Below are 26,648 nucleotides of genomic sequence, written 5' to 3'. Positions count from 1 at the left end.
TAAGAAGGCAGAAGAGGCAAGGAGAGGAAGGAGTGCAGAAATTAGTGCTTCATAAATTGTTAAATGGAAATAAATAGGAGGTGTATAAAATTTTGAATTGACTTAATATTAGGCCTGAAGGCAGTTAATGAATTTTGGGATATCCCAATGCAGTGAACTGTCTGTCATTTTGATTAACAGTTACTATTGCTGTTAGGACAAATAGGATTGAGATATAAGTAGTAGTTAATCTGGGGGGAAATTCCTCTGCATATTTTTAAAATTCAGCAAATTTTCTAACTTGCATTTATGGTGGCAGCATTAATAGTGATCAAGGGCTATGTCTCTGTTTCTAAAGAGTGATGATTGGCTTACCTTTTCATTGTCATTGAATGTTAGAGTATCGAGTGCCCAAGATATATTGGCCAAATAGATATTTAACAACTAGCAAATGGGGCCATCAGATCAGAAATCTTAAACTTGTGTATTAGCAGATCACATACACAAATGGGCAAACATTTAGATATATATTGGTTTCCATTGATTGTTATATCAATTTTTTAACTTTAAAAAAACAAACCAAAGGGGATTAAAAGTATTTAAATACTATTAGTTATATGTGAGCCCATTATACCAGCATCATATAAAATTTCTTTCCTAATTCTTAAGATATATATATATATATATATATATATATAAAATACATGTTACTAACTCATAATATTTTTCTGGAATGAACTACAAATGGTAATGACACTAACATAACATTTAGTTACTTTTTATAAAAAAAGCAAAAAGGGGAGATAATATTCTGAAAATAAATATTAGTTCTCTGTGTAACAGGAACTTAACACATAGTCAGTGACATCAATCAGAGGAACGGTTTACTCTAGAACCCCAAATTATAGGCACCTGTAATGAGACAGTTGCCCTTTCTCTTGTTTGTGGTGCCATTCAAAGCTAGTTATTTGGCAGCTTGCCTTCAGCTGGTTGCTCTATGTGTAGCTGAAACAAACAAACAAAAAATATGACCCAACAGCCAATAAAAATTTTAAAATAAAAAAAAAATGGGATGGTGAAAAATGGAAAAAGCCCCCTTCCTCCCACCACCCTCCAAAAAGGAAGAAGTGTAGGCTATAGACGAAATCTTGCCAAAAAAATGTTAGAAACATATTTACTTTGAGGGATCCAACTCTACTAGCAACTCCTTTGCTTTCATCCGGCCGTCTAATTTGCTACAATGAGGGAAGATGGGTAAAAAAGACAGAATAAAGAAAAAGTGAACTTAAAAAATTTTCTACACATTAGTAAGTAATACATGCAAAAACATCATTTGACTCTTTGAGGTATCTCTTAGGAAGCTGAGGAGTTAACTAACCCAGAGGCTATATGACATGCTCTGCAAATAGGCTGGTCACTAGAATTGTCCTTATTATAGCATTATTCCTGAGATTAGGAAATGGGCACTTACTTTTGGTTATCTTGGGGACTTCTGACGTAGCAGTATCTGGAGTAGTGTTACATTTGCATTTGGTTTACGAAAAACAAGGAATTACAAATATATCTATGCAGAGAACTTTGTCTCTTTAAGTGTTATAGTGTCTATTCCATTGTAATATCAGAAAACATCAATGGTATGACAAACATGACTGTTCCCTAAGTGGAAAGATCAGTTCTAACAAGCATCATTCTTGATAGGTGACAGAGTGAAGCCCCTTTGCTTGCTGACCCAAGCACTGAGGTTGTTCAGCTGTCACTGAGATTCCCAATTAAACAATTGTGCTGCCCAACCAGAAAATTTTAATGCCAGACCAATGTTAAATACATTCACTCCCTCAAAACTTTCTTTTATTTCAGTTGAATTTTCCTCTTGGGTAAGATAGGGGAAACTAAAAGTAAAACTACTATTTTTAAAACTGGTTTCACATCACTATATAAATGAGAAAACGAAGGTTCTCAACACAAAGTGTTTTATTAGATGAGATACAAATTAGAATGTTTTTTTGCTTTTTCATAGAGCTGTAACAAGAACTAATATTTGGTCAGAGAGGAAGACAAGCAAACAAAAAAAGGTAGGGAAGAAGGGTGAGGAAATTTCAGACCAAGCGCTTTTATGCTATGGGTACTATACATGCAGAATGATGGTCTCCATTCAGACCAACATAGGTCAAGTTAGCTGTGATGCTCCTGTTTTTTTGGTTTTGTTTTGTTTTTGTTTTTTTTTTTTTTTTTCTAAGATAGTAGAGGAAGCATCAATGTGATAATGTGATGCCAGGTTCCAAGTGTTAAAGTCCTCAGGAAAAATAAGAAACCTGACCATGCTACAAAATTATATTTCCTGGAGGCAGGCTATACATTGTCTTATCCCTTTTAGGATCTCTCTGATAGTATATGGAGATTTCTTAGGAATAATACTGAGAAAACTGAATTTTTATTTTGAAAAAAAAAAAAAGCATCTTGGTACATAAGAGTTATGTCAACTTTTGGTTTTACTTGATAAAGTATTTACTAATTCTTCAGCATTAACTAAATGATATACCCAAAAGATAATCACCAACTCTTATTTTTCTTAGTCAATACTTCTTGGTCTAATACTAATTACAATGGCAACACTCTAAGAGAGGGCTTCGGAATGGATAGTGAACTTATAACATCTAGTCTTTCTCTTGTGCTATTTTCTTTGATCTCAGAGAACATACATCAAAAACTATTTTCCATTTTAAGTGGAGATTCACAGTATTGTGATTATAAAGATAAATTAGGTAATTTCCTATTAAAAAATAGTCTAATGCCTCATGCTGCTTTCTGGAAAACTTTGAGAAACTGAAGATTTTCAGAATTGTTATCTAGTAACAAGTGAACACCACTTTCTACATTGTCTTTTATTTCTAGAAGGCTTAAAATTACATCAATTCCAGCAACATGGGGTATATTCTTCAAGGTTATCTGTTAATGACAAATCTAGGACCAACACCCACAGTTCCTGAGTTCCAGTTTAAAGTTGTATTCCCTTTATAGACCTGGAAATAAATGGGTTGGAAAAAAAATGATGCTTATAAGAAGATGTATATGTATATGTGTCTCTGTCTTATTTGTTTATCTGTCTCTCTTTCCATCAATGGAAGAAATTCAATGTTATTTTATTTATTTATGGAAGAAATTTTCCCTGAACCATTTCAGTTCCAAATGCAAGTGCAAATACAGAAACTTAATGAGTTGTAAGAGTCACCCGTGAACTCTAACTGTGAAAAACAGACTATAATACCAATTTATTTTTTATTTTAATACCAATTTAAACAAAGATGTTTGGGAACAGAAAGCTCATCTGTCAATGCTTGACATCAATTTTCTGTATATAAATCTGACTTTGTAAATTTGAAACTGTCATAAGACAACTTTAGAAAACCAATGTGGTTATTATCAATGCCAAAAGTGGTTGTAATTCAAGTGTTACGTGATATTTTTGTGGCTCCTGAACCAGGTATAATAGCTAATACTGAAAAACTTCAGAAAGAATTTGAAAAAGATTTGTCTCATAAACTAGAATTTGAGAACTAGAGAAAAGTAACATCAATAGATTTAGTTTAATATTCTCATTTATTCTAGTCAACCCTTAATCATCAATTATGATGGAATAGTATAAATAAAAGAAATTCACAGCTAGTCCAAATGCCTGATTATTATTTTTCTTTGATAAGAAGTTAAAAGTAATCACAAAAGATTAGCATTTGGATGAGATAAATTACTTTACTCTTCATGATAATTATAAGATCCTCACATCATTAGCTAATTTTACCCATATTTGTCTATGAGGCTAAACATTTTGCACAAGTAACTAAGAGATGTTAAACTGCAAATGTTTTTATTACATATTGGATCACTGCAATATAAATGAAATTTGAGAATTGGATATAAAGAATTGTGGGGGTTATGATTGGTTGAGATTATTAGTTTATCTATTTGAAAATTAAAATGTTACAAAACAAAAAATGTTATCACTAATAATTTTTCTACCCTGAATAAAACATTTTATAAGTATTTCATTGTGATTTCAAAAGTTATAAATCAGGGGGTCAAAAACATTTCAACTTTCTATTCAGCCTGTCAGCTAGAATATATTTAACAAAATATCTATTAAAAATAATCTGAAAATATTACAATGTATCACCTCTTTTGCAACCTCCTGGGAATCTTTTGTCAGAGATTAACTGCAGAGGAATCTATCCTCAAGGATTAATTACCAGGATGTGGCCTATAAAGCAGTGAAATGACTCTGCTATATGTATTTACCTTTTTTATAAGAGCTTGAATTCTAGAAGTATCATGCAACAGAAGAAACTGCCTGGATGCTAATAAAATATGGGTTGTTGATTACCTTTGATTTAGCCCAATTCTCCAAACCTGAGCTCACTATAAAATCATTTCCACTTTTAACAAGGTAGAAAATTATCCCATCTCAGCCTCACCTCTCTGGCCAATATTAAGTAGTTGTAAACGTTATATTTGTATTAAAGGAAACATGTAGATTTTGGAGTAGAAACCCAACGTTTTATTAATTTTCAAAATAAAATATAAAACTTGAAAGAAATTTTAGGTTTGTAAAAGCCACATTAAGTCAGGTGCCCATATCACTGGGTATATGTATTCACACTTCTCTTTAGTTAATATAGATTTGTGAAAAAATTTGAGACAAGATTGTATATTTTTTGTGTTTGAACTCAGGTCTAGAGAGGTTCAGGGGCTTTCTGGAGACATATCAATAAAAAATGTTTACTATTAAATTCTCTCTCAGGTCTTTTCATTAAACTTAGGCTCTCATTTATGGAATGACTAATATAGATCTTTCCTCTTTCTCTCATGATATATTTTATATTCATTTGAATTAAAATGGCACAGATTAAGCAAACATTTTTCCTTGTTTTTTTGCCCTAGGAATTGAATTACTTTATTTTTAGAATTACCTAATTTACATTCAGAACTACCCTGAGAGACAAATATTTCTAACCCTATTTTATTATGCTACTTTTTTAAAAGTATGGGTATCAGTGAGAGGAAATAAAATTTTTTTCTTAGAAATTATTTATCTTTTAACCAATACCACTCAGTATATATTGGTAAAGCTATAGATTGTTTCTGGTAGTCATGATTTGGAGGAGATTTTAAAAAATGTTTTACTTTAGAGCTCAAAATTTAACCATACTCTTGAAAATAAAGAAATACTTTTGGGATTGGTTAATATTTCAATTAACTATATTTCGGCTCTTTCAATAAAACTGTTGCTTCATCATAAAACAATTCAGTTTAATTTATGACTTATTAAAGCAAAGTAAAAAAGAGGGAAGAAATGAAAGTAAGATAAGTGACAATTATGTGTCAAGGAAAAATAAGTAATGCACTTCTGGAGAAAACAATATGATTATAAACTAAGCCAACAAAGGAATAGAGAAGATCAAGGAAAGAGTTGCAAAGGTTACTGAGGAAATGAGAAGTCAAAAATCAGAATCTTGGTAGCAAGTCACAGATCCACCAACCCACCTCTTCCTGAAAAAATTTTCTATCCTTAAGAAATCCTTCATTTTTAAGGATCTGATTTCTCATGGTATATTAACATTTGAAATTAATTATTTATAGCTTATTATGGATTTAATTTTGATCTTTAGGTTTCAATAATAGCTTTGATTCCAAAACAATCTATACAAAATTAGACTTTTCAGCAAGTTATTTCCTGCCAGAGCTTACAATCCATGTTCTTTTTTTCCAAATTTTTTTATATCCCTGAAAAGAAATTATGAAGCCCAACAATGGTGTGGTATAAGAGAAGTACTAGGCACTTTGAAATAACTTTAAGTAATTCAGTGTATGTTATTAAGAATTATTTATTATTTGTGTATGAAACAGAAAAATATTTATTTTAAAACTTTCATTGAAATATGATACAATTTTCTACCCAGCAAGATTAAGAATAGAATGGCTTAGCCTAGATATAAAAATGCTCTGGTATAAACACAGTTACAAAAACTAAGATCTTCATGAAGATTTGTTATAAATCTGAAAAGCAGGCAAAAGACATCTATCTCTGTCATTACCAGACCATGTTTAAATAACAAAAATTTTTATTTTTCTGGTTTAAAAAATAATATAGATTATAAAATAACTTGCAATTCCATCCCTATGCACTATTGTTTACTATTTTTTTCTAACCACATATTTTATTTTGAGCATTTTCCATGTCATTAAATACTCCAAAAGATATGGCTTTTTGGGTTATATAAATAACTCATATATGTATGTATAAGTTATTTAACCATAGACATTAAGGTTGGTTCTAATTTTTTATGAATATGAATAATGTTATGATAAATAGTCTTGCACATAAGTCTTTGATGGCTTCTTTGATAATTTCCACTGGATAAATTTCTGGAAACTATGACTGATAAAAATGTAAGAAAAATTTTAAGGATATATCCTTATAGATAATGTTCACTTGAAAAGTCACACAGATTTATATTCCTACTACTGTCAATAGGAATACTCAGGTCACTGCTCGTTATAGTATGGATGATTATAATTTAAAAATGGTTATCATTTGGACTGCAAAATTTGCATTGTTTTAAATTTTAAATAGATTTCTAGTGAGAGGATACATGTTTTTTGACATATTTCTTTGCTGAATTTATTTCTTTTTATAAAATGGCTGTTCCTGCTCTTCAGTTATTTTATTTCTTTTTTTCCTATGAGATTAAAAGAGCTCTTGTGGGCTATCAACACTTTATCTGATAGATATGTTGTAATTTTTTTTTTTCCCCATTTCAGCTCCTCTATAAGGTCCTTGAGAGCAGGGCGAAGAAGTCTGTCTATTGCTGTTTTCCCAACACCTAGCATAGTATTTGACATAATATGCACTAAAAAATATTCATTGGATAAACTTCTGAATTAATGTATTGCTTTGTTTTTAATGAAAATAGAATGAGTAGGGACAGGACAGCAGGTAATCCTGAAGTTTTGGGCAAGAAAATACATGATTAGTTTTAGAATATATATCATTTTACAATATAAAGATCTAGAGATTATGTTAGTTTGGGATATGCTCTGTACTGTACTCCTACATGAGACACGGCAGTTAATTACATGGATTTGAATCATGGCTCTATCTAATCAACTCTGAAATCAGCTGCGAAAATAATGTGGCACAGGTTATCTTTGTTCAGCTGCTTTTTGCACAAAACATGCCCCCCAAACAATTAAAAATGAATTTATAGAAAGCAAAGCTATTAAATGGAACTGAAAGGTGGTATTCTTAATTTCACTATTCCTTCTTGTTCTACAGTTCTTACTTTTCTATCTTCCTATAACTTAAATACAACTCTAGTGGATATCAAGAGAAACCAATATTCCATTTAAAAGAGATGAGTTTGATCTGAATGAGAGAGATCTTAAATGAGATTAGAACGTTTTCAGTTGATAATCTCTAACTTTATGTAGTAGCATGGAATGCAAAAGCTGGAATAAATAAATGTAAATTATTTTATATTAATTAGATATTAATATAATATCAGACAGAAGGGCTAAATAGAATTATAATATTTATTCAAGTCAGTGGAGAAACTTATTTCAAAGGAATGGGATTATAGGCCTACAAGGGAATTTAGAGGCTGATTAATTTAATACCAGAGTGTTACAGAAATAGAAACTGAGGTCTACCAGTTCTCAAAAAAGCTATAAAGTGGCAGACTAGGGCTGATACTCAATATTTAGTGCCTCATAGTGCAATACTTTTACATACTTAATGTTAATTTTTCAAACAACTTTGGATCCATAATTTTTAAATGTCTGCCAATAAATCAGTCAAATACAAATGTTAAACTAGCTTCTTACATAATATCATCAAACTAAATTCATGAATATGCAAAAATAATCTGTTTTTGGTATCCATATAAATTATAGGAATCAAGGGCCTAAAAGTTCTGCATATACTTTCAGAGGTAAAATTAATACAAGCTGCTAAGTTTAATTAAAAGAAGACTAAAACATTTAACTTCCAGAAGATTATTACACCATTGTTTTTAAAACTGGGAAACAGGAAACACCTAAGATATCAAATAGGGGCTGGAAAAAAAAAAAAACACCTAAGATATCCAAATAGGGGCTGGAAAAAACTGGAAAAAAAAAAGTAGAATGCTAAACAATAAGTAATAATAATGTTGCAGAAGATAATTTTTAAAAATATAAAGAAGTTCATGACATAGGAAGATGTTCATACTACTAAATGAATGAAATAGGTTAAAATATTATATAGTTTAGTAATAACAGCTAACATTTATTGAACACTTCCTATATTTCAAACACTGTGATAAGCTATTTGCATTTTCAAATTTACACCTTAAAAAACTCTATGAGGCAAATAGTATTATTTTTCATTATAGATTAGATAAGTAACATTATAGAGGTAAAGTAACTTTCTGAAAGTCACACATCTAGTAAGTGATAAAGCTGATATTTCTCACCAGGTCTGTCAGACTCCAGAACCTGAGCTCTTAACCACTGCCTTCCCATTACTATCCATTTAAATAAAATATTTGAATTTTTAGAAAAAATAACAGGATAATATATAGCGAAATTTAGATGTTGCCATTTATTAAGAGTTGTCATACATGAACTCTTTTTTTTCCTTTTTTCTTTTTTGCTGTAAAATGAGTACATATGTTACTTTTTTAAAATTAAAAAAACACCATGCCATTTACAGACTATCTAAACTATAAAACTATTAACTCTATAGCTAATAATTTCTGGTTAACTATATCTTCTCAGGCTAACTAATCAAAATTCATTTGCAAGTTCAGATTTCAGGATGGCAATTATACATTCACAGTTAAGTTATATTTAGTTTCAATGATGAACATAATTCTGTGAACATTCAATAATTAGAAAAGGATCAGGGGAATTCCATTTTCAATTTCTATGATATATAAAGGCAGATGAATGAACAAACAGAAATCAATGTATAATGCTGCATACTTGCAGAATGTCACAGAATAACCATTTAAAATAATTTGTAAATTCAAAATTAATAGCTAAAATATACTGTTATTATCTAATTCCAGTTTTTTCAAAATATGAAATATTTTACCATACTGGGTAGTATCTTTCTCATTAGAAAAGGATATAAGAGAACCGTCCTTTATTTGAAGCCTCAAAAATCTGTTTTGCTATGAAGCCAGAGTAAATAGCAAAACATACATGTTACAGAGGAGAAAGTAGGCAATAATGAATAAGAATCAGTTATATCTATAGGTGCCAGGCATTTAATGAAAATAAAGAAAAGAGCTTGGTGGGTATACAGAATGCTAGGTGAGTACTTATATATGTCAGTATTAGCCCAATAATGTCAATCTGATTTTTTTAGGAAAAGCTGAAAATTTATATTTTTATTTAAAAATCTCACCAAGTTTAAGTGTTCCAACCTAATTAAAAAAAAAAAGTCACCCCCAATTATATCCCTAATACATGATCTTCCAACAACTATGCTATGACTTAAAAGAGGGCTCTCTGTGTATTTATTAGGACAGGATATCCTGGGGAGAAATCAATTGGTACCCAAATACAGAAGTAGCATCACATTGGAAATGAGTAGAGTTAGCCAGAAATTACAAGTTCTGGTTATGTGTCTTCAAAAGACTCTTAAAGTCTTCTCTCATTTTGAATCAGGGAGGAGAAACTCTATTCCCTGCCCTAGAATTAATCTGGATCACAGAGTCGGGGTCAATCATTTGTAATGCTTGAGCATGGTACTGGTGGTCATTTACATAAAGAATGCAATCTCTGGACTGAGAATACCACCATAACACTGTCTCAATGGAAGATAAGATTCAGCATACATAATTTTGACCTAGGATATTTTCAAGAAACATAAACCAGTTTACCATTTTATTGTACTAGTGACAATTTAAGTATGGTCCACGGACCCACGAAGGTCCTCAAGACCTTGTCAGGGGTCCACAAGGCCAAATCATTTCAACAATAGTACTAAAACATTATTTTCCTTTTTCACTAAATTGACATTTGTACTGATGGTACAAAAGCAATGGTGGGTTCGTATCTTAGTGCAAATCCAAGACAGTGGATCCAAACAGTATGAATAGTCATTGTACTATTCACTACTATGTACTAATAGTTAAAAAACCCCCAAAACTAACAGTTTCAAAAATGAAAAGCTAGTTTCATTTAACCTTGTCTTCAGTGAAATCATGAATACTAATTTAATTAAAACTTGTCCCTTGAGTACGACAAAATGAAAAGTATGAATAAAATACTTCCATTGAATACCAAAGGATGATGGTTTTCTCAAGGAAAAGCACTTCTGCAGTTGAGGTGTAAGCTGAACTAACCAGGTTTTGCACAGAACATTATTTTTACTTGAAGTAATGAAACAATGATGGACAAACTATGATTATCCAGACTCAGATGTGTGGTAGACATTTTCTCAAAATTGAATGAAATAAGCCTGCCAATTTAAGGAAAACAGACAGGATTTGTTACTTTTTTTTTTTTTTTTGCCAAGGATAAAATTTTAACTTTTAAGAAAAAATTAGAATTGTGGAAAACATATATCACCATGAACTTGAGAGCTTCCAATGCTTCCAAGGCTTTTTTTGATCAGCATGGTGGTTATAGCAATGAAAATAAATTTTTAGTATAATATAATGAAATATGTCAACATTTGGAAGAACTTATATTTTCTAAGTGACCAACAAATATATTCCAAAATCATGCCCGGGTATAAGATCCATTCAAAGTTCAAGATGGACCAACAAATTTTAATATATCAGAGTGTAGTATAGTCCATGAGAGGGTTTTAGATTTCATACTTCAACTAACTTTTAACAAACTATCAATTGTAAATTTTTGGTGTAGTGTCAAAAGAATATCCAGGACTATGTGAAAATGCTAGTCCTTTCTTTTCTAACTACATAACTGTGTGAAGCTGAATTTGTTTTCTGTTTTTTCATATTCTTCAACCAAAACATATCACAACAGACTAAATTACAGAAGCAGATGTAAGAATCCAGCTATCTTCTATTAAACCAGGCATTAAAATATATTTGAGAAATATAAAACAATGCCATCCTTTTCCAACTTTTGTTTTCTGTTTTGGAAAATATTATTTTCATTACAATGTTGTTTATGTTAACATATAAAGGCTTTATTATTCTTATTTTGAAGCAAATAAATAAACATTAAAAAAATTTCTAGATATAACACACATAAACAGAAGCTATTTGGAGTCCTTAATTTTTAAGTGGTCCTGAGACCATTAAGTTTGAGAACTGCCAGATTTGACCCATAATGTTGAGACTATTATTACTCAATATTCCCCAGATGGGGCAATTAACTTTGCACAAAAGAAAACTTGCATTTTTATGTCCAGAGAATGTACTACTGATATCACTAATTCTGTGCTTTTCAAATATTTTGGCACTTGTCCACTCTACATATACAACCATAAATTTTTATAATGTCATTAACAGTTGAACAGATTTTGATATACCAATGTTGATATAATTTCAGACAAAAGCAAAAGAAACTTAGTATTTAAAGTAGTCTTACTGATTTTGTTTAGGTTCTTCAAAATAGTAGAAAATAATTTGTGGGGTCCACTTAGCATTTTGATCTAGGCTAGAATTTTAACAACTTCATAAGATTCTCCAGAGACTTGGGAGCCTCAGGTTTAGAACCAATGAAACTAACCATACACATAATCACTCTGGTGTTCACAAAGGAAAATGGTGACACTGTGCAATAGTTTGTACAAACTAACATGACTAGGAAAAAATCTCAAGGGAATACATAAAGAAAATCACACCGCTTTTCAGACATACACATTAAAAACTGTGACAATCATTTATTCTTTATCCAGAGTAATCTAAATTCATTTTCTCAAAGGAAAATAATAGAAACCTAGAGTGAAGTCATAATTCTGCATTTTGTTTGAATTAAGATTAGACATTAGTGTATTAATTAACATACCCTTCATATTAAGATATTTCCGTACATACAGTTTTTAATAATTCCATAACCTTTAGTTTTATATAGATAGTATTTATATTTTCTTCCTAACGAAAAAAAATAACTTGCTGGTTAATCTGGGTACAATTCTATTCTAATCTTTAAGGTACAGAGAATATGTGACAATAGACTACATTTAGTTTTTAAGCCAAACTAGATGCTTAATGAATCAAAAGATAATTAAATTGGTCTTAAAAATTATTCCCTATTTTAACAACATCTACTGGGAATGGTGAATTGATTGAAAGTTTTTTTTTTTCTTTTTTGCTCTGGTCATTATTCTCTACCCATGCCTCTTGATTTCAAATAGAGATGCTGCTACCTTTTATAATTGAAAAATCAACATTCATTTAAGTTGTGAATCATGCTCACTTTATACGATAATTTATCTGTTATAGAATTATTCTTTTAGCAAACAATTTTTGGGATATTATCACCGTGTTAGAATCTGAGTCTTCTAGATATTGCTCACTATTATTTAAATGGAATCTACATACTATTTGACTTTTTTGGCTAAGCCACTCTTTTACTTAGGGCAACATAAGATTAAAATTCCAAGTTTTTCTTCAAAGATACTTCACAGTTTCATAAAGCAAGTGGAGTGAAAATCATCTGTCATTTCAGTCAGGTTTCATTAAAAGAAAATAACTGGTAAAAAGAGAAAAGATTTTTTTCCCACATACAATAAAATATTACATCATTTCGGCACAACAAATAAATATTGTTGGAGACAATGCCATTTAATAGATTGTTTAGAAAAGTTGGTTGTCTTCATTAGATTGCATATTAAAAAGGAAATCCAAATGGTGTATTTTATAGATCTTGTTCTCACTATAGCTGGTAATCTTAAAGAGTAAAAGGACAATCTAGGATATTACATTGTAGTAAACATATAAAATGTGAACCCAAAATAATGTTTAATATTATAGTTGTTGACTTAAAAAAAATAGAGGCACAGAGGTAAAAGAACAGGAAGTCTTTTAGCTTAAATACTGCCCAGTTGATAAAAAGCTACAGAGGGAAAGTACTTCTGATGGTTATTCCCAGAGTATTCTGTACTCTTGGTGATAAATCATGGCACTTATACTTTACTGTAATTTGTAGTTGCCTATTTTGTCTGTTTGTAATGGCAAGAACAATGTCTACTACTCACACTGCTTCCCCAGCACGAGGCAAAGACTATTTAATAAATCAATAACCCTGTTGGAGAGGCAAGGACTGCATTTCTTTACAGACACGAAGCTCAGAAAAGTTGAGCAACTTGCTTAAGTTAGTGTGGTTATTAAGCAGAGAAGCCAGCATTGAATCCATGTCTTCTATTATCAAGTCAAGTGTTCTTTCTACTGATGACCATTCAAGACCATATTGTATTTCTGATGAAAAGAAAATACATTTGCACATATATTTCTGCATATGACAGACTGCATGTCTAATCTGAAAGGTAAAAGAGGGACCTCTGTGGGGTTTGGCTGACACTATTAGGTACTAAATTATAAATATCAGCACCAAGATGCAGTAACAGTAACAATATCAAACTCACTACTGTTATGATTTTATGCAGCATATCATTCCTAGGATGTCTCATACGTATCTCAGATTGAATACATTCAAAACCAAAATGTATTAACTCCTTTCTCTTACCCTAAAATGAGTTTCTTCTCTTATTATTCCTTAATATAGTTAATAATATCACCCTTTACCCATATCTCAAATTAGAAGCCTGGCATTCTAACTTTTCTGCCCTACATTTTTATGCTACAAAATTAAAATAAACAATTCATCTATAATAGATTTAAGTGCTAAAACCTATAGCCTTGCAATCTGACTTAGTAGGGAAAGGCAAAAAAATATATTTAAAATAAAAAGGAAGTAATATCTGAAGTTGGATTATAAAGTCACTGAATTAGACTTTTCATGTAGTAATGAAGTTTTTAGTCTGAGAGTTCTTGACTGTTGATAACTGGTTGGTGACAGCTGTGTTTAAAGTGGTCATTATTGCTGAATATAATTCTCAAAACCTCCACCCAACAGAAAAGCTTTTGTTTTTTTTTTTGTTTTTTTTTTAAATAAAGTCTTTTTTTTTTTTTTAAGATTTTATTTATTTATTTGACAGAGAGAGACATAGCGAGAGCAGGACACAAGCAGGGGGAGTGGGAGAGGGAGAAGCAGGCTTCCCGCAGAGCAAGGAGCCCGATGTGGGACTCGATCCCAGGACCCTGGGATCATGACCTGAGCCGAAGGCAGACGCTTAACGACTGAGCCACCCAGGCGCCCAAAGCTTTTGTTTTTTATTCATCCTTCATATCCCAGGTGAAATGTTCTCCTTAGAGAGGACTTCTCTGATAATCCTACCTAAGTAAGGTTTCCCTCCTATTTTCTATCAGTATAACTTGTTCATTTCTGCTTAGCATGAATCTCAATTTATAATTAAGTTATGGTAAAATTATAATTATTAGAATAATTTATGTTTATCTACCTATTTATTTTAATATACCATCAACTAAACTGTAAACTCCATGAGGGCAGAGATTATATCTGTCACTGATATAAAAGCACATATAAGAATATTAAGTTTAGGTTTAATTAAGCAGTTTTATAATTTGAGACTTTCAATAGACTAATTTGACTTTCTTCACTCCTTCTAAAAAAATCAATATTCAAACTAGTTTTTTATTACATTAGTATTCTGGTTCAGCCTTAGAAGTTTAATTTTAAAATTACACTGAAGTACTAATTTTATCTTTGAGGTATATATTCTGGTGCCGGTAAAAATTATCTAAAAGGAAAAGAACCTTATTCCTAGGTAAAAATAAAGAAAAAAAATCCTAGGGGAAAAAAAAAGGTATCCAAATACACTGCTTTATTTGAATTCATTGTTATTTTGAATGCCGAAGTGGTAACTAAGGAAAAAATATTAAGACAAGCTATTTGTTCTCCTAAAGTTTCGTAATGAGCAAATTAACTTAATAGATGTTAATATTTTTATTTTTAGGATTTCACTTTAGTAAATTTGGAATGCCAAGTTATTTTAGAATTGCTTTTAATATTCCTTTTGTAATTAGAATGTAATTACAAAGTTTTAAAAAGGCTCAAGATCTACTATGTTTAATTAAATTTAGCTTAGATATTTATGTTCACAGTATATTATTAAGGAAAAGAATACTGCACCTTGAATAGTTCCACATTCCTAACATTTGGGTCTTAATATTTGGTGAATGATTAAACATTTATAGTGGACTAAACTTTTAGCTTTATTTCCCAGACTTCAGAAATGAGTATAGCTTGTATAGTTGGGATTTAATGTAAACAATAAATTCTTTTGTTTTAAAAATCTTAAAGACATGAATAAGATTCTTCTAACCAATTCAAGTCTTAGAACTCCATGTTTTCATTCAGTTGAAGATACAGCTGAATGGCACCTGAATGGCATTAACATATATTTTGTCTAGAATATTCTTACAGTTTTTCTTCATTGAAGATTTAGAACCATAATTTTTTTAAACTATAAAATTAATATTGGTTATATTTGACACAAATCCAAAAGTGATGATATACAACAGTAACACTGTGAGGACTTTCCTGAGAAGGTTGTACCACGGTATGTAAAAGCAACTGTACTACACATATGAAGAACTGCTTGGGATTAACTTCTAAGTTAAGTCCAGTTTTAACATTCTAAAACTCATGAAAATTGAGGAAGACAGCCAAATAAGTTGTAAATTTGATGACAGAGAAGAAGCCATAGTTTGAAAAATTACCTGCAGATCCCCTGAATAAATTTAGTGTACAGCTGATATCTAATACCATATCTTATTAAATAAGAAGGAATGTTACTGTTAATCTTTTGAGGCCAATGTTGGATCCATCATATAGAAAACTTGAAAGCACAAATGACTAACTTAACCAGAAAAGGGACATTCCAGAAGAAAGCAGTTACAGCCATTATTAAGTCTGCTACTTAATTTATCATATACATGAAGATATGAGGCAGCAAATAAATGTCTAATCCTTTTTTCCTCCCACATATGATTCAGTACTTGGGAAAAATTATAAGAAATAAATACTAAAAAACTTCCTTCCTCCCCCAAAGGTTGGCATTAAAACTTTCTTTCTAATCAATTTAGATTTGTTTCCAAATACTAGGCAGCAACATTCCAAGTTGAATATGTTTGAAAAAATTTGGAATGATACTAGAGCAGGGAGCTACCCCAGCCTGGACAAGCTAAAAAAAAATTCTTTTGGTGACATTTTTTTATTTTGTTAATCTTATTTTTTATTGGCCAGAAATGCATTCATCCTTTGCATAAACAAATAACTTCACATCTATACTGATGAGTAGCTAAAAAATAACAAGTCTAAAACAAAGAAACAGGGAGCTACAGAAAGTAATACCTATAGCTGTGATGTAGGAGTAGACATTTTACATGAAATTTCTATTGTCCTACTGTTGGCCTAATTTGACAATCTGTGAAACAGTAAGTGTCAATTATTTTATAATCCATTCATTTTTCATTGCATTATCTTGCATGCAATCCAACCTTGACAAGCAGAGGGAAATATTGGTTAAATTTCCCAGACTCGTACAGTAGAACAAATTTAAGGTGCCAAGGAACTGTACTTACTTTTGGTGTTGGGCAGGAAGCTGTAGAAAGGCGAGATGTAGCCTGAGCACGAGGCGATTCTGAAGGAGTAGTGCTGAGGGAGGCTGTGTCTCGTGGGAGCACCTGAACGCCACGAGAAATGATGGAGTCTGGAATCTGAACAAGAAAAACAAGAATGGTTTAATATTCTGAAAATACCAACATTAAAATCAATGCTCGCACCTTTTTTTTTTTTTAAATGGCATTCTTTGCTGCCTAGCTCTCATATATTTGGTCTCACTCACTGTTAGGTATAAATGCATCCAACAATTTGGGATAGGATAGGAACCTTCAGTTTTAAAATATTTTCTCTTACCAAATAATATTGCATGAAACTTTTTTAATGAGAGGCAGTCTAGCATTGCAGTTAAGGAGTAAAATGTTCGGCATTCATATACTGGCTCTGCTATTTAATAATTATTTAATTCCTAGATATTTTCCATTTTCCTTCCTCCACACTTTATCCTCTTGGCTCTAAGCTGACCTGTATAGATAGAATCAACAAGCTATTCTGTGCTCTCTAGTTTCTAGTTGGGTTCAGCTAGTGCCAGGAAACTGAAAGGTTAGAGGAGAGTAAGGTCTGATCTTTATTCCCTTGTGTCCTTCTCCACCAGGTTACCACAGGTTGGCTAAGTCACAGCCCCTGGTCATCTGACAGGAGCTTACGGCTCTTTTCTGGATTCCAGTAGCAGTTCCCTCCCTTTGCCCCATTAGGACTAGGGATATTGATGGTTCCCAGTATTACTAGTCTCAGGGCACTGCACTGTGTTTTTTGCTTTCCCTAAAATCTGCCCAAACCTTTGTAAACACACTATAGTTCCTTATTAAACTCTTCACAATTATCCCATATAACTATGCTATGACTTCTGTGGGGACACTGATGGCTTTGCTTTTTAAATCACCATTTCCTTTATCTAAAAAAATGAATAATGACAGCATCTACCTCACCAGATTACTGTTGAGGATTAAATAAGATAATGCATATAAATTATCTAGCACTACAAAGTAGTACTAAATAAATATTGACTATTATTATTGATCTTATTATGTTATACCTATCAACATGGTAAAAACTGATGTAATTGAATATCACCATTCTAAAAATATACAAACATAAGGACAAATAATGTGGATTATTCATTATAAAAATTATTATTTATGTTGATTATAAAATTATTATTTTGGGCTATGCATAATTTAGTTCCTGTTCTGGGCTAATACTAATGGGTTTAGGTTTTCTGATCTCAAAATGAGAACTTGACCACTTTCAAGTTTTGAGCACAGAGGGGACATACATATGATAAAAAGATAAGCAATTAACATTCGATCAGTAAATATCTCTAACCATGTGAAAACAAGGAAGCAGCAACCAGACTTTATGATTAGAAAGGTGCTCCTGATCTTATGCATCATCTGTTTCTCACAAATTTCCATAGAAGCTCTTTTATTTAGTTTCCATACCAATATCCTCATTACCAATGGTATTGCTATCATTTATCATTAGTTAATTTATATGACTTATAAATAATGTTCTCATAACTAGGGTGAAAAGCAACGGGAATTCTGAGATGAAAAACTGCTCTACCTGCTAGTTCATTTGAGTACTGAACTGTGATAAATAAGTTAAGGAAACAGAAGTAGATAGTCTGATTTAAAAGAGCTATATGTTGCCATTAATGTCTAGCAAAAAAGGCCATGTATTAGAAAAAAAGTCAAAGAAATCTCCTATTATACTTCACATGACACCATGCTCCTCTACTTCATAGTAATTTCCACAGTTATACTACATTTATATCTGTTATAGTTTGATCAATGTCTATGTCCCATACTAGAATGCCTTGTCATGATGAAGCCATGCTTTTGCTACTATTTTATGTCCAGTACCTAAGAAAGCACATGCACAAAGTAGTATGTATGTAAGATATATAGATTTCCAGACTAACAAACACATGTGTACATATACTACCCATCTCTCTCTCTCGCTCTCTCTGTGTGTATGAATGTAAACAGGACAGCAGGATATTTCAGGGGAAAGATGAGTTTAAATTTGAAGTACATTCTTTGGGTTTAATAGTCTGGAGATACCAAATGAGCTTTTAGAAATATGAGTCTGGAGCTCAGGAAAATGTTAGGGGTTGGGTATATACTTTGGGAATTATCAATGGAGGTGACAGTTTCAGTCATGCATATATTTCAGATCATCCAAGGACAGTATGTAAAAGAACAAAAGATGATGGTTGATAATTCTAGGGGAGATCCATATTACAGGCTTAACAGAAGAAAAAATCAAGGGGAAAAACAATCTGTAAATGAAATAACAGTACATCCTATTTTTCCTTTTTTGAACAATCAGGATTTATATCTATCATACTGGCTCAATTTTTTTTTAAAATTTTATTTATTTATTTGACAGAGAGAGAGACAGCGAGAGAGGGAACACAAGCAGGAGGGGTGGGAGAGGGAGAAGCAGGCTTCCCGCCGAGCAGACAGCCTGATGTGGGGAGCCTGACACAGGCCTCAATCCCAGGACCCTGGGATCATGACCGGAGCCGAAGGCAGACTCTTAACGACTGAGCCACCCAGGCACACCATACTGGCTCAGTTATTATATAGCACATCTTTTCACTTCAAAAGTATTTCAGTTTGGAAGATAAATTATTTACTTTTCATATCTTTAAGAAATTGTTAGACACATAAGAGGAAAATCAAGACTGAATGAATATATGGGAAGGGAAAAGAGAAGAAACTTTCAAGGAGATGTGAAAGAATATCAACTATGGAGAGAAGATAAGTAGGATAAGAGTTGAAAAAAATACATGACATGAATAGACATTTTTCCAAAGACGACATCCAAATGGCCAACAGACACTCAATGAGATACCACCTCACACTAGTCAGAATGGCTAAAATTAACAAGTCAGGAAACGAGAGATGTTGGCAAGGATGCGGAGAAAGGGGAACCCTCCTACACTGTTGGTGGGAAGGCAAGCTGGTGCAGCCACTCTGGAAAACAGTATGGAGGTTCCTCAAAAAGTTGAAAATAGAGCTACCCTACGACCCAGCAATTGCACTACTGGGTATTTACCCCAAAGATACAAATGTAGTGATCTGAAGCTGTATGTGCACCACAATGTTTATAGTGCAATGTCCACAACAGCCAAACTATGGGAAGAGCCAAATGTCCATCAACAGATGAATGGATAAAGAAGACGTGGTATAAATATGTATATATATATATATATATATATATATATATATATATATATATACACACACACACACACACACACACACACACTGGAATATTATGCAGCCATCAAAAAACCCCGAAATCTTGCCATTTGCAATGATGTGGATGGAACTAGAGGGTATTATGCTAAGCGAAATAAGTCAATCAGAGAAAGACATGTATCATACGATCTCACTGATATGAGGAATTCTTAATCTCAGGAAACAAACTGAGGGTTGCTGGAGTGGTGGGGGGTGGGAGGGATGGGGTGGCTGGATGATAGACACTGGGGAGGGTATGTGCTATGGTGAGCGCTATGAATTGTGTAAGACTGATGAATCACAGACTTGTACCTCTGAAACAAATAATACATTATATGTTAAAAAAAAAAGATAGTAGGAAGGGAAAAATGAAGTGGGGGGAAATCGGGGGGGGGGGGGGGGAGACGAACCATGAGAGATTATGGACTCTGAGAAACAAACTGAGGGTTCTAGAGGGGAGGGGGGTAGGGGAATGGGTTAGCCTGGTGATGGGTATTAAAGACGGCACATATTGAATGGAGCACTGGGTTCTATACACAAACAATGAATCATGAAACACTACATCAAAAACTAATGATGTAATGTATGGTGATTAACATAACATAATAAAATGAAATAAAAAAAGAATATTAAAATAAAAAACAAACAAAAAAAGAGTTGAAAAAAAGCCACTGAGAACTGGAAAGACTCCACCAAAAAACTGCTAGAATTCCTAAATGAATTCAGTAAAGTTGCAAGATAAAAAAATCAATGTACAGAAATCTGTTGCATTTCTATACACCAATAATGAAGCAGCAGAAAGAGAAATGAAAGAATCAATCCCATTTATAATTGCACCCAAAACAGTAAGATACCTAGGAATAAGCCTAATCAAAGAGATGAAAGACCTGTACTCTGAAAACTATAAAACACTGATGAAGAAATTGAAGATGACACAAACAAATGGAAAAACATTCCATGTTCTTGGATTGGAAGAACAAATATTGTTAAAATGTCTATACTATCCAAAGCAATCTGCATATTTAATGCAACCCCTATCAAAATATCAACAGTATTTTTCGCAGAGATAGAACAAACAATCCTAAAATTTATACGGAACCACAAAAGACCCCGAATAGCCAAAGCAACCTTGAAAAGCAAAGCAAAGCTGGAGGCCTCACAATTCCAGACTTCAAGTTATATTACAAACTTGTAGTGACCAAAACTGTATGTTACTGGCACAAAAATAGACACACAGATCAAAGGAACAGAATAGAAAACCCAGAAACGAATCTACAACTATATGGTCAATTAATCTTCAACTAAGCAGGAAAGAATACCCAATGGGAAAAAGACAGTCTCTTCAGCAAACAGTGTTGGGAAAGTTGGACAGCAACATGAAAATGAATGAAACTGGACCACTTTCTTACACCAAATACACAAATAAATTTAATGTGGATTAAAGACCTAAATGTGAGACTTGAAACCATAAAAATCCTAGAAGAGAACACAGGTGATAACCTCTTTGACATAAGCTGTAACAACTTCTTTCTAGATATGTCTCCTGAAGCAAGGGAAACAAAAGCAAAAATAAACCACTGGGACTTCATCAAAATAAAAATTTTCTGAACAGCAAAGGAAACAATCAACAAAACTAAAAAGGCAACCTACAGAATGACAGAAGATATTTGCAAATGACATATCTGATAAAGGGTTAGTATCTGAAAACTATAAAGAACTTATAAAACTCAACACCCCAAGAACAAACAATGCAATTAAAAATGGGCAGAAGACATGAATAAACATTTTTCCAAAGAAGATATACAGATGGACAACAGACATATGAAAACATGCTCAACATCACTGATCAACAGGGAAATGCAAATCAAAACTAAAATATCACCTTACACCTGTCAGAACAGCTAAAATCAACAAGAAACAACAGGTGTTGGCGAGGATGTAGGGAAACAGGAACCCTCTTACACTGTTGGTGGGAATGCAAATTGATGCAGTGATTCTGGGAAACAGTATGGTGGTTCCTCAAAAAGTTAAAAATGAAACCACACTATGATATAGCAATTGTAGTACTAGGTGTTTACCCAAAGAATCCAAAAACACTTATTCAAAGGCATACATACATGCTCCCTGATGTTTATAGCAGCATTACCTACAATAGCCAAATTATGGAAACAGTCCAATGTCCATTAACTGATGAATAGATAAAAAAGATGTGGTATGTATGTATGTATCTATCTATCTATCTATCTATCTATACAACAGAATATTATTCAGCCATAAAAAAGAATGAAATCTCGCCATTTGTAGTGACATGGATGGAGCTAGAGAGTATTACGCTAAGCGAAATAAGTCAGTCAGAGAAAGACAAATACCATATGATTTCACTCATATGTGGAATTTAAGAAACAAATCAAATGAGCAAAAGGGGAAAAAAAGAGAGAGGGAGGCTAACCAAGAAACAGACTCTTTTAACTATAAAGAACACATATAGATAAAATTTAACAAGCCACAAAAAGGGAAAGAGACAGATGCCAAAGAACAAGATGGGAGTAGTTATTAGTTGTCTGAGACACAGCTATTTCATTATTTGATGAACATAGATACCTTATTACAAGAAGTCAAAAAAAATTAGAGGTAAGGAAAGGGAAGCAGTGAATATGGATTACTGAGTTGATGGACATTTGTACTGTTTCCATTTTGGAGACACTATGAACAATGTTACTATGAACATTCTAGTATGTATCATGATTCCTATATGCATTAATTTTAGGATATATATATTCAGGAACAGAATTGCTGGTTATTGGGTAGGCATACCCTTTTACAAATTTCCAAATTGGTTAAGCCAATTTATATGTCTATTGAAAGAAAATGGCGATAGTTCCTCTTACTCTAAAACATATCTCTATCTAGTACTGTCAATATTAGCAATTTTTTTCACATCTGGTAGTAGTAATAATAGTTATCATGGTTTTAATGTTCCTTTCCCTGACTGTTAATGAGAAAAAGCATTATTTTATATGTTTATCAGGCACTTAGATGTTCTTTTTTGTAAAGTCCCTGTTTAAGTCTTTTGCCCAAATTCTCCCTTATTGGGTTGTCCTTTTTTACTGAATTGTTAGATTTTAGTATCTATCCTGGATAACTAGTTCTTTATCAGTTTTATATGGTGAAAACATCTATTCCTATTCTGTAGCTTGTTGTCTTACTTAATCATGTCTTATGGTTAACAGAATATTTTAATTTAGCCAAATCTATCAGTATTTTCCTTTATAGTTAGAGGGTTTTGTGTCTTAAAAGGAATCCAGTGGAAATGGCAGAGTAGGAAATGCCAAAAGTCCATCACTCCATGAAAGAGGTGACTAAATTAGCAAAAATGGTCAGAATCAACCAGGTGAATGCTTAATCAAGGAAAAAAACAAAAAACAAAAAAAACCCCCCAAAACCAAAACAACTATTCCTCCACTAAACAGCTCAGTGGTATACTTGAAGACACAGCCCACATTCCTGGTAAGCATTCTTAGTACTGGAGGAAGAACAAACCTTATTCTAAAGAATTGCAGTTCTTTGTTTCAATATGTCCAGTGGCTCAATGAAGGACATATAGGGTTTGCTTTTATTTCCCCTAACCTGGAACTTTCCCTGGGCTTCTGCAGCTAACCAGAAGGTGGTATTGTTCAAAAATATAAAGGCAAATATATTAACTACTGCTCTCGGGGCATGGGATGACAGTTGGGATAAAGAGTAGATTCACTGAGAAATTTGGAAGGAAAGGCTATGTAATGAAATGCTTTCAGGCATTAAGGACTTTGAAAAGCATATTCCTGGGAATCCAAAGGTTCATGTTTATGCCCAGGGTTAGCCACATCCTCAGAAGACTACCTAATCTTTCAACTCTTGCTGAACTTCAGACTCTGCACAAGCAGGAAGTGAAGGCTAAGAGTTGTAAACTGGCTAAGTGTCAAAGGCATGCCCTGATACATACAAAGAGTCCAAGTGAAAAGAATAAGAGATTATCTTTTTCTGTATACATTTTCCTCAGGCATTAAGGAAATCTCTGTTGAATCACTAGCTGACCACACAGCTAATGGAACAGAGACTTCAGTTACCAATAATTAATAACAGACTTGACAAGAAAGTTAATCAACAAACCAAAAACAGTAATTATGACAAAGAGCAATATCATACCCCAGGGAGGGGGAAGAATCTGATTTCCAGAGTTTCCACTTGTAATATTCAAAGTGTCCAGTTTGCAACAAAAATTATAAGTTATGCAAAGAAACAAGAAAGTGTGGCCTATGTATAGGGAAAAAAAAAAAAAGGAATAAATAGAAACTGTTATGGAGAAAGCTCAGACACTAGACTACTGAAAAAATTTAAATCAACTATTTTTTCAAGATTGTTTTGGCAACTTGGGGTCTTTTGTGCTTCCATATAAATTTTTAGGATTGTTTGTTTACCCAAGGATACAAAAATACTGATTTGAAGGGACACATGCACCCCAATGTTTATAGCAGCCTTATCAACAACAGGCAAATTATGGAAAGAGTCCAAATATCCATCAATGGATGAATGGATAAAGAAAATGTGGTACATATGCAATGGAATATTACTCAGCCATCTTAAAGAATGAAATCTTGCCATTTGCAATGATGTGGATAGAGCTAGAGTGTATTATGTTAAGCGAAATAAGTCAATGAGAAGAAGACAAATACCATTATGATTTCACTGATATGTGGAATTAAAGAAACAAAACAGATGAACATAGAGGAAGGGGGAACAAAAGAGAGAGGGAAGTAAACCATAAGAGACTCTTAACTACAGAGAACAATCTCAGGGTTGATGGAAGGAGATGGGTGGAGGATGGGTTAAATGGGTGATGGGTGTTAAGGAGGGCACTTGTGATGAACACTGGGTGTTATATGTAAGTGATAAATCACTAATTTCTACTCCTGAAACCAATATTACCTTATATGTTAACTAGAATTTAAATAAAAACTTGAAATAAAAAAAAATCAACTATTTAAAATATATTGAAAGAACTAAAGAAAACTATGGATAAAAAACTAAAGAAAGCATGGGGAAGATGTCTCCCCAACAAGGAACAGCTTTTAAAGAGAAAGAAATAATGAAAAAGAAACAAACAGAAATTCTAAAGTTGAAAAAAATAGTTGACTCTTGAACAATTCAGGGATGTGGATGCCAACCCCCTGTGCAGTCAAAAATCTGTGTATACCTTTTGACTCCCCAAAACTTAACTACTAATAGCCTACTGCTGATTGGAAGCCTTACGAATTGACACATATTTCATATATGTATTACATACTGTATTCTTACAAAAAAGTAAGCTAGAGAAGAGAAAATGTTATTAAGAAAATCATAAGAAAAAATAAACTAAAAGAAAAGAAAATCATAAGGAAAAAAAATACATTTACAGTACTATACTATGTCTATTGAAAAAAATGCACATATAAGTGGACCCATACAGTTCAAACCTGTGTTGGGGTTCAACCATAGAACTAAAATAAAAAATTCTCTACATGGGTTCAGCAGCAGATTTGAGCAAGCAGAAGAAAGAATTACTGACTTGAAGATAAATCAATTGAGAATACCCAATTTGAGCAGAAAGAAAAAAAGAATGAAGAAAAATGAGCAGAACTTCAGAAAACCATGGAAGGACACTAATAACTGCACCAAGATATGCATAATGGGAGTCCCAAAAGGAGAGGAGAGAAAGAGGCAGAGAAAATATTTGAAGAAATAATGACTGAAAATTTTCCAAATACGATGAAAGACATAAGTCTACATGCTCAAGAAGTTCAACAATTCCAAGTTAGATAAAGAGATCTACACCAAGACACATTATAACAAACCGTTGAAAGTGAAGGACAAAGAATTCTAAAAGCAGCAAGAGAGAAGCAACCTATATGAGAGATCCTCAATACGATTAACAGCCTATTTCTCAGCAGAAACTATAGAGGTCAATAGGTAGCAAAATAACACCTTCAAAATGCTAGATGAAAATGAACTGTCAACCAGAAATTTTATATATGGCAAAACTATAATTCAAAAATGAAAAGGAAATCAAAATATTCTCAGATAAACAAAAGCTGAGAGTTCAATACTAGTAGACCTTCCCTACAAGAAATGCTAAAAGTTCTTCAGGTTGAAATGAAAGGACACTAGACAGTAATTTGGAATTCACATGGAGAAATAAATAACACCGGTACTCAACATAGGTAGATATAAAAGTAATACATATTTTGGTTTGTAAATCAATAGAGTTTAAAAAGAAAACTATATAAAACAATAATTGTAAATCTGTGTTGATGGGTACACAAGGTATAAATCTGTATTTTGTGAAAATAACATAAGTGAGGGAGATTGGGCAAAGATTTTGCATAATATTTAAACTAATTTGGTATTAATCAAACTAGACTGTTACAAAGTAAGATGTTAATTTTAACCCCTGGAGCAACCACTAAAAAGATAACTAAAAAAATATTTGCCAAAAGAAATGAGAGAAAAATGAAAACGACACACTAGAAACTATCTATTAATCAAAAATGAAAGAAGTAATGGAGAAAATGAGGAACAAAAATGATAAAAGAAATATAGAAAATAAACTGGAAAAAAATTACCTTATCAGTAATTACAATAAATGTAACTGGATTAAACTACCCAATTAAAAGTAGAGAC

General features: G+C 32.3%; 1 protein-coding gene across 14 annotated transcripts in view; it reads right to left on the bottom strand.

Moving 5' to 3' along the window:
* GPHN (gephyrin) overlaps positions 1-26,648 on the bottom strand; it is a 624,049-nt gene that overhangs the window by 202,475 nt on the left and 394,926 nt on the right. For 8 of the 14 annotated variants that reach the window (XM_064571187.1, XM_064571189.1, XM_064571182.1 and 5 more), the window contains 2 exons: positions 16,665-16,799; positions 1,158-1,214 (listed from right to left, as the gene is read on the bottom strand). In XM_064571187.1, the coding sequence (XP_064427257.1) occupies positions 1,158-1,214; positions 16,665-16,799 (192 nt within the window). The remainder of the gene's footprint in view (positions 1-1,157; positions 1,215-16,664; positions 16,800-26,648) is intronic. The other 6 variants (XM_064571194.1, XM_064571192.1, XM_064571185.1 and 3 more) reach the window with 1 other exon arrangement.

The sequence above is a fragment of the Mirounga angustirostris genome, unplaced genomic scaffold (assembly GCF_029215605.1).
Source record: "Mirounga angustirostris isolate CCGP_5_RB_7025 unplaced genomic scaffold, mMirAng1.0.hap1 SCAF_9, whole genome shotgun sequence".
Lineage (NCBI taxonomy): Eukaryota > Metazoa > Chordata > Mammalia > Carnivora > Phocidae > Mirounga > Mirounga angustirostris.
This window is presented reverse-complemented; position numbering and strand designations above follow the sequence as displayed.